Source organism: Etheostoma cragini, chromosome 20 (assembly GCF_013103735.1).
Source record: "Etheostoma cragini isolate CJK2018 chromosome 20, CSU_Ecrag_1.0, whole genome shotgun sequence".
NCBI classification, from domain to species: Eukaryota; Metazoa; Chordata; class Actinopteri; order Perciformes; family Percidae; genus Etheostoma; species Etheostoma cragini.
This window is the reverse complement of record NC_048426.1, coordinates 6,030,674-6,040,434: the sequence shown is the minus strand read 5'-3', so window position 1 is coordinate 6,040,434 and position 9,761 is coordinate 6,030,674. Positions and strand designations below refer to the sequence as shown.

At 40.3% G+C, this 9,761-nt stretch overlaps 1 protein-coding gene across 4 annotated transcripts in view; it reads left to right on the top strand.

Moving 5' to 3' along the window:
• Nucleotides 1–9,761, top strand: part of nin (ninein (GSK3B interacting protein)) — a 29,531-nt gene that overhangs the window by 16,197 nt on the left and 3,573 nt on the right. For 3 of the 4 annotated variants that reach the window (XM_034857556.1, XM_034857555.1, XM_034857558.1), the window contains exons 17-26: nucleotides 2,755–2,853; nucleotides 2,951–3,020; nucleotides 4,327–4,494; nucleotides 4,572–4,688; nucleotides 4,922–5,035; nucleotides 5,164–5,310; nucleotides 5,474–5,653; nucleotides 6,434–6,568; nucleotides 6,670–6,771; nucleotides 7,302–7,394. In XM_034857556.1, the coding sequence (XP_034713447.1) occupies nucleotides 2,755–2,853; nucleotides 2,951–3,020; nucleotides 4,327–4,494; nucleotides 4,572–4,688; nucleotides 4,922–5,035; nucleotides 5,164–5,310; nucleotides 5,474–5,653; nucleotides 6,434–6,568; nucleotides 6,670–6,771; nucleotides 7,302–7,394 (1,225 nt within the window). The remainder of the gene's footprint in view (nucleotides 1–2,754; nucleotides 2,854–2,950; nucleotides 3,021–4,326; nucleotides 4,495–4,571; nucleotides 4,689–4,921; nucleotides 5,036–5,163; nucleotides 5,311–5,473; nucleotides 5,654–6,433; nucleotides 6,569–6,669; nucleotides 6,772–7,301; nucleotides 7,395–9,761) is intronic. The other variant, XM_034857557.1, reaches the window with a different exon arrangement.

Genomic DNA, 9,761 nt, shown 5'->3' with positions numbered 1-9,761 from the left:
ATTTAATACACGGGTCCAAAATGACCCGCTAACACTTCAGATGGCAGCAGAAAGCTAACACCAGAGGAAGGTTAAACAGGAGAGGGAAGAGCTTCTGTGCAGCAATTCAGAACTTGAGGCAAAATACACAGAGATGCTTTCCATCTCTGAGAGGCAGATTACTGAGAGGATTGAACTGTTAACTGAGCGCGATGATTTCAAGATGAAGCTCGAGGAGCTGGAGACGCTGCTTAGACAGGCAGCAGTGGACTTTGAGCTTGAGAGAAGGGAGCTACAGGAACATACATCCATCCTTGTGGAAACGTTGGAGGATAATCAAGAGAATGACCGAGAAGAGCTTATAGCCGAAAGAGATGCACTTAAAATCCAAATGAAAGCGCTAGAGATGGAATTGAATCGTGTTTTGTCTTCTGTCGAAAAGGCTAAGGAAGAAGAAATTAAAGAATTGAATGATAAAAACACTTCAATGGAGGAAGTATCCATATCTTTCTCTGAAGAACAGGAAACATGTTTGGCACCACCGGAAAGCTCTGTTAATAATGCTATTCTTGGCTATTCCTCTAATCAGGAAGTGTATAGTTTGTCACCATTTCTGGTTGAACAAGGCGTTGATGTAGAGACTTTGACGGCGGCCCCGGATGCAGTTTATGGAGGTTCTGATAATATCAGAAATATTGATAAAAAATATGATGAAAACATACGTGCTACCGCTGATGATCGAGGCGACAACACGGCAGAAGTCAACGTTTTTTCTGTTCCAGAAGATTACCAAATTGGAGATTCAAGTCCTGAGAAAGGTGAGGGAGACCCACACGTAGGCTGTTGTTATGTAGAAATTGGACATGAACACCCTGGAGTGACGTCCTGTGACGTCCACTACCCAGATTCCCCAGTTCCAGATACAGATAACGTCTCTGTTGATTGCAAAAACAAAGCTGTTTTCCCAGAGTTGCGGCGTGAGGCGGCCTCACCCCCTAAGGCTTCAGAAGGTGGAGATGCCGAGGAAGTTGCAACAGATTGTGGGACTAAAGTAGCTCTTGAATCATGTGAGGAGGAGAGCAAACCTCAAGATGTACAAACTTTGCAAAATGAAAGCACTTACCATGAAGATGTGCCATGTCATGAGATTGCGGTTAATCAATCAGTGCTGGAGGACACAGGTGACCCACATGAACGGCCTCTAATGGATGCTGAGGTTGGGTGTTTACCAAATGACTCTCACGACCATAGACAGGATGTTGAACTTGTTTCCGACTCAGACTCTGAACAGTTAACCAACGAAACGAAAGATGAATGCACACGTGATTGTCTGGAAAGTCTGGATGAAGATGCAGATTGGGGATGTTCTCCCCCTAAGCTCCTGGCTTTGTATTACACTGCTACGGAAGAGAACATCCTCCTACATGAGAAGATTTCTCTGCTTCAGCAGAAGACAGAAATACTAGAGAATCTTCTGGCTCATAACACTGAAAAGATCAAAACTGGCAACCAGATTTTGGAGGAAAACTATAGCCTCAAAGTCAAAGTGCTACTTTTTATGGAGCATGTCAGAGAGCTGGAGGTAAAGGCCTTAAAGATGACAGCTGTTCAGATTAGATATGAAGATTGCATGTGTGAAAACACCAAACTGAAGGAGCAAAATTGTGAACTTGAGAAGAGAGTGTGGAGCCTTGAAAGCAGGATGAATATTTTCTACGATTTTCAAGATCGGCAGATTACGCTGGTGGATGAGATCAGCAGGATGAGAGGGGAGAACCGTAAACTCTCCGAGTTGTTCAGTGAATTGGAGAGGGAGGGTGAGATTCTTTCAGCCCTACACCCAGACGCCGAACAATCGGAGAGCCCCACAGAAGAGTCTCTCCTGGATAAAGTTCCGGTTGTCGCTGATTTAAAGGGCAGCTGCGAGGAGTTTGAGAAGCAGAACACCAAACTGCGCAGAGCCATCACAGAGCTACAGGACGAATCCCATTCATTAAATGAAACAACTCGGTCGCATAGGTAACGTGGAGAAAAACTAGGAACCCTACCCTTCTCCTGTGGCTTCTCGTTGACCCATCCCTTTGGTGCTTTGATTTTTAAGTGCGCTCCTCCTTTAGTTGCCAGGCACAACACAGTGCTATTTACCTTTCCTGTGATTTAGGTTCCCAAATCCTTTTGTGGATGCAACCGACCTTAAACACTTGTACTGCTTTTTGATTTGCCCCCCGCACCCCCCCACCAGAGAAAAGTTTAATGTGTGTAAAGCGTAGAATAAGATGCTGTATGTATATATGTAGCAAGTGACTCTTTATACATAGGGCTGGTTACCGAATTTTTAGGCACTGACCAAATTACCTCAAAGAATGTCATTTAATATCAAATTTGAATACCTTAGGAGTCAATATCATTAGCATCAGGGAGCCAATAAGCATGCAGCATGTTTCTACCAAGCTCTAACAATGCTGGTGATTTTCTGTCTAACATCACACATCTTAGAGGCATGAACAAAGATGGGTTTCACGTAGTAGCAGCTGAAAAACACATATGTTGTAATGTTGTGTTTTTTTTTTTGTGTGTGTATGTGACACAGTTTAGTTTAGGAACCGGTATCAAAGTCACGGTATTGGTACCGGTATCCACCAGCATGTACCATACCCAGCCCTATTTATACACCATCCCATTGAAATTATAAATGTACGTTCTGACGTGTACTTTATTATTTACTGTTATAGCTTGTTGGAGTCTAGTTGTTCATGAACTTTTGTCCGCCTATAGATCTGAGGCCAGCCGTCTCGCTGAAGAAAACGTCATCCTCAAGCAAAAGATTGTTGCATTGAAGGAAGAAGACGTGAAAGAGGTCCAGGAAGAGTTAATGTAAGAAACAGCACATTTAATGTAAACAAAATGACTTCTGTTTATTGTAGTTTTGTCCATTTAAAAACTGACATTTCCTTCTAATGTTTGATTTTAGACAAAAACTGGAGCACTTAAAAAAAGGGAAGATTGCGGCTCAAAAGGCAGCGGAGAGTTTCAAGAAGCAGGTACTGAAGTAACTTATTATAAGAAGAGTCTACAGCCACGCTAGCAGCTCTGTGAGGCTGTGGTGCTTTGAGCTAAATGCTACCGTGAGCAATGACATGCTTACATGCTTATAAGAACAGTGAAAACATGCTGATGTTAAGCAAGTATGTTTACAATGTTGATCACCTTAGTTTAGCATGATAGGATGCTAACAGTTGCTCACTAGCACTGAACACAAAACACAAATCATGTTCAAATATTGTGAATGTTAGTTTTTTTCTATTGTCTAATGTCATAGTTAACTCACAGTTAATCGAACATTTTTATCTATTTTTGTCCCTTTTTTTTCTCATTTTAATACTCTAATCAACATGAAAAGTGGATCGGCTTGCTTTGTGCAAATGTTTTTATTGAAAACAACATTAACATATAGCTTACTGTAGTGTTTAATTTCACAATAACATTCTCACTTTGAGCAAATAATCTTTCACACAATGTAAAACTTTAGGGGTAGCATTGGCATCAGCTGTGTGCTTGGCCATCAAGTGGTATTTCAGACTGGACGTGCTGCGATGTTAGCTCAGTTTACAACGACAAAACACACATAACTTTGGTCTTGTCAATGGAACATCCAGAATCCTATTGGCATCCCTTTCAGCGTCTCACGGCATCCTCTCAAAACGTAACGTCACTACACTTTGGACGGCTTGCGATCCCACACAAGTGTGTGTGGCACGCCTGTTTTGTTTTCGGTCTAGCTAGATCCAGTGTGGTGTTGTAGGTTTTCTAACATTACTAGTTGTTAGAACAGCATGTGACAAAAAACTACCAAGTTTGCTAGGCCAAAAAGAAAGTTAATATTGCTATAAAAAAAATGTACGCCGTTAAAATGGGCTTGCGTTAACGCTGTTAATAACGTGTTTAACTGACTGCACTAGATTTTTCATAAATCCAAAGTACTGAACCGATTTTACATTTTGAAAATATAGTCACAGGATCACTAAAGTTATAACAATTCATCCCGAAGTAGAAATTGTCAATTGTATGACGATGCATCCAATAGTTGTTGAGACATTTCTCTAACAAAACAAAACAAAACTGTTTTACTTGCTGGTGGCGCTAGAGTAAAAAGTCAGAGGATTACCAATGTCATTAGGATACATCCACTGAAGACCACACATTTTCATAGCAATGCATCATAGATGGATGGATAGATGGATGGATAGCTAGATAGTATTTCAAAACAATTTTGTCTCCACACAATTGATACCGCCTTCATTCAAAAGCAGTTAGTAATACATTATTATTGTATTATCTCCTCTGCAGATTTCAGAGCTACGTTTGCAGAGCCAGAAATTCGAGGATAAGAATGTGATGCTGTCAGAGAAAAATGCCCAAAATATTTCTGATATGGAGAATCTACAACAGCAGCTGGCAGAGCTGATGAAGGAGAACGAGAGGAGGGAGGTGTACACCGCTGAAGAGAAAAACAAGGTAAAACAGAGTTTTGTAACCGACTGATGATTGTGGTGGTGGTAGCGAGTAGTTAATTGGTGGCTGTTTTGTGTTAGCTGGCAGCTTGTGTGTCATCTCTGGAGGCAGAGCTGACCAAAGCTCTGCAGGACACTGCACAGCTGGAGCAGAGGAATACCCAGCTGTCACTGCAGCTCGCTGGCCTCAGAGGGAAGGTGAGCATCAGGCCGTGGACACTTTGATGACACAGACACAAAGAAATTAAGCATTACCACCACCAACTCTTGCCATGGAAATGACTTTAAGACAATCTAAATGAACGCAAGTAAAAGGAAATATTTAATGTCCTTAAGGTAACTGTAATCGGCTGAGATATTGTAGTGTGGTTCTCACTTTACCAGTTTACAAAGAATTGTTTTTACAACTGTAGTTGTCTTCTGGTTCTCAGGCAGTCAGAGTGGACTCTATGGAGAGCCAGCTCAGCCACCTGATGGAAGAGGGGATGAGCACGGATAAGAAGACTCAGGTTCTCTGCAACCAGCTAGCCAGATCTCAAGAGAGAGTAAGAGTCTGCTGCAACCCACAGAACCATCTGTACCAATCAATTGCTTTTAGTATTATTTAATAGTAATTAAACAGATTTGTGAAAAGTGATACTCAGGACCAGGTATGTTCCTTTCTCCAATCTAGATCAAGATAATGGATGAAACTCTTCAGGCTTTGAACCATCAAAGTGCTCGTCTTAAGTCAGACCTCCATGTTTTGCAGCAGGAGAGGGATTCCCTCAAACTTGAAGTTTCAGTGCTACACAAACGGCTGCAAAATGTCAACGATAAAGTGAGATTTTTCTTTTAAATATTTTTTTCATTTGTCAAACAAAAATAGCAGACTGAAGTGCAAAACTAAAGCAAGAAAAAATCAAGAATACTCGACGCCATTTTGTTCATTCTTTTTTTTTTTCTTCAGTAGACTTGACTTTTTACCATTTTGTTCACCACAGAACCACATTTTAGAGATGGCGTTGCACTCGAGCGGTCTCCAGAGTCAGAGCAAGAAGCTGTATAGGGATAAGATGTCTCGGCTGGTGGACCAGGAGCAGCAGCTCCTGAGGCAGGAAAACGAGAGGCTTCAGGCTGAAGTGCGCAACGCCAAAGGAGACCTCATGCAGTCCAGAGAAAAGGTGAGCGGAGTACCACAGCAAACTGTAATGATCTGCAGTCAAGATTTAAAATAAAACCCTTTAATCCCACCATGGAGAAATTCATATTCTTGCTGCAGCGGGGGGTGGGGGGTTTAAAAGATTCTAGAGCAGGGATCTTCAAGAGGGGGTCCAAAACCCTAGGAGGTCCTCAGAGTTGCTACAGGGGCGCCTCTAAATTGTTAGTTTTTTCAAAAATTAAAATGACTTAACATGCATCCAACAGATTTTTATTTTACTTTTGATTAGCAAATATCCCCGCTAATGATAGACTTACTGGCCTACACGTAAGGTAGTCACTAAGAGAGCCACCCACAGATACAGTTCATCCTAAAAATGTATTGTGCCACATGGATGTGAAACATTGAAACATGATTTACAAAATCATGCCAACATTTATTTTAATAGCTTAGTATTCTATGCACTGCCTTACACCCAGTTTAAGATGCAACTTCATTTTATACAATATATGCAGTAGTGTCCTTGATCTGTCTCTCTTTCAGATAAGATGTCCTTGGTTTAAAAAAACGTTGACCCCTGCTCTAGAGATGAACAAACCAACAAATAAATATAAATATAAGTAAAGAGAATAAGTGGTTGTATACTAAATACTGTAGATGGTTGTATTAATGCAAAGTTGTCTTTACACTAATGAAGATATTATTGCACAGTTAATAGTCCTGGTGTGTGGGTTTTGTCATGTAAGTCTTCCATTTTCTCACTCTGTCACTGGTCTGTGACGTCTTTATTTTATGTCCACAGGTCTGTCAGCTTGATGCGACCATGCTGTCCCTGAAGCAGCACAAACCCCAGAGTCAGTCCGCCCTGGTTAAGGCCTTGGAACAGGAGAACGCCTCTCTAAAGCAGGAGCTCGAGGCGCAAAAGGAGCTCACAAAGGTATAAACGGCATGCATCTAACCTTTTTTTTGTTATGTTTTTTTCTTGAAATGCTGATTATGTGACTGGAATTCGTATTACGTGTGCTTTCTGTGTTTCAGGGATGTGAAGCAGGACAAGGGCATGCAGAACTGGAGGGCCTTCAACACGAAAATGAGGCACTCAGGGCCCAAATGGCTCGACTGTCTACACAGCTGCTGGAGGTACCAACTTCTTATTTAGTGTTTTTTTTTAATTTTTTTTATGTATTGCTTTGTTATTTAAACTGGGCTGTTCTTTAATATTTAGAAAATCTCACCCATAAGTGCACAAATTTAATTCCATTTTGCAACAAGTATTGTATTGTAACCTTTTTTTACAATTCATCTTTGTCTTCTTTGATAAACATTAGCTGAAGAGGGTAGGATGAAAGATATCTAGACATCGAATAGGAATACAGGGTTTAACAGCAGCCGGCATCTGCTATGTTGTACTGCCGCCATCTTCTGGTGTAATTAGTTACTGTGTCATTAAGAAGTCAAACAGAATAGGTCAAAGGAGGATAGCAACCACAGTGGAAATGGAGGGAGTAAAATAAACCGATTTCTTTCTTCTTTTTTTTTTTTTTCAGACTGCAAGTTTTAGTTTAGCGTGGCTTCAACATACCTTTTTTTGGGAGACTTGAATTATAGTTGTGATTAGATCATTGTTAGATAAAACGACATCATACTGTATATTTGTCTACTTTGTCCAGACATTTCAGGTTCAATTGGTCGGACTTCTCCCTCCATCACCTCACAGGATGCCCAGGGGTCAGCATCGTGGTGAAGATCCAGACAACATGCAGGTACAACACAACCTGAACCTTCCCTGATAGCAGACTCGGGGCAGATGCATGTATAAAAATACATAAGCTAAATGACAGCTGCTTGTCTACGTTCAACTCTAGTAGCCTTGCAAATTAAATCATCACTTACAGGATAAACACATTGATCCTTTTCAGACTACAGGATAAACACATTAAACAACATTTTTCCTGAGTCTGCTTTAAATTTTATAAAGAGCCAAAAACCTGAACAAGCAGTTTAGGACCTGAAGGTTTAGTATCATTGCACGTTTGGGTTTTACATTCATCTCCTGTCATTATTGTCTCACTGTTATAACTTTTTTTTCTTTTTTTGTCACATTATAGCCATTTGTTGTCAAAATGATCATACATTCATCATTAATGGCTATAAAATGGGAACTATGAACTACATTTCATGTTGGAAATGTATGGGATATAATGGGAGTTAAATGTAAACATACCCAGTGTTTTTTTCACTCTCACTTTGGTGTAGAAGTGTGCCAACTCAAACAAATCACTCAGTTCAGGTGCTGAAAAATGTATTTTACGTTTTTTTTATTTTATAATTTTAAATCTTGCCTGAAATTCTAAGAAATGCTATACATCCCTTCATTGTTCTAGCCTGGAAATCCAGACCCAAATCCAAAAGATTAAGGGTCTGGCATTGAGTAATGAAAGTCACCCATGTCGAGGGGCGTCACCAAGCGTGCATTTGAAAATCTCACAGCACACACTTGGATAACACTACGACCAATCACAACAACACACGAGGTGATGGATCCAGAGCCCCATACGCTTAGCTACCCGCAGAGGTAACTGCTAGATTAAACTGTTGTCACCTGTTCAGCTCACCTCTGGCCCGCCTATATCAGATACACCGATGTGATTGGTGCAGCTCTGCTACAAGTGCATAGTTCATGAACAGCATTACTCGATGCCAGAGTAACTCGCTGAGCAAATTTCAAATTGTGCTCTTACGAGAACTCAGGGTTTTCAGGGCAACATTGTTCAGCATCATAGCAACTATTAATAATACAAGGGCTTTAAAAGTGTGGAATTTCTCAAACACCTGAGCTGAGTGTCATGTTGTTGTAAGAATTCTCATTCAATTTTATTTTCCATTACCATTTTGGTTGAATGCTGGGTTTGCAGTGTTCCTTGTTCTGGTGCTTGTTACAGATCCATCTCAACACCTGTCTGTCCTCACCTTCTTGTGTTGTGTATATGTGTGTGTGTGTTTGTAGTGTTTACTTTTTGGGTTTGGTGTTTCAGCATTCGGGCCCGTGTGCTTCTGATCTCACTCTTTATTTGATTTTCCATCTCGGGATGGAAGTAATAATCATCTGGGTGTGGTCTATGAAGGTAAATATGTTTCAAAATGCGAGAGCTTGTAGTCTTGATGTAAGCACATGCAGAATATGATGTGAGACAGAAACGCTGCATCTCTGCCCGCTCTGTTTGCTGAGAGCTCTAAAGTTACAAATTGGTTAAGCACCACATGTATCGCATGGCGTGCGGATTCGCCACTCTGTGATGCGAGAGAGCACACACTGTATGTGAAGTTGCAGTAACATATTTGAGAGGTTGTACTCGCACAATTGTGATAATCAAATCAAGATTTTTGTTCTGCAAGTTCTCTCGTTGTATTCTGCTACTTCTAAGTGCTCACATCAAGTCTACAAGCTCTTTCAAATTTCACCATATTTACCTTCATAAGGGGTCCTGGTGGCTGTTTTTCCATTTGTCATATTGCACAAACCTCCGTCTCACCCCAGCTAGATAGATGGAGTTTGACCACGTTTATCAGTAAATAGTTTCATCCCTTTTAGTGTATTTTAATAGCATCTGACTTCATCACCAGGTTACAATGAGTGTAGCATAATCACTATGTATGCTATGCATTCATGTTGTTAATAGTTGTCAGTTGAGTAGTTTTATTTTAATATCTGGTTATTTGCATGACCTCATGGGATTATTCAGATTTTTTTATTGTATACCTACAGATATATACAGTACATACCAGATCTCACCGCAGAATCTGTTGACCTCATACAACTTTCAACAGCCTACATAGTGTCTCAGGAGATATTCAACAACGGAAATGAACCCATTCTCACATAAGTACTAACTAACATAACCCGAACAAAACAAAATCTACATTTTTGAACATTTCCGTTATTGGCAATTTTATTTATAATGCATCTTTTCAATAAACAAGTGTTTTAATTTAAAAACAAAATGTAAGGACAAACTTTAGAACAAAGCATAAACAACCCAAATACGCATACATTATAAGCACCAGTTAACACATTGTATGTCTGATAGATGATAACACACACACACACACACACACACACACACACACAC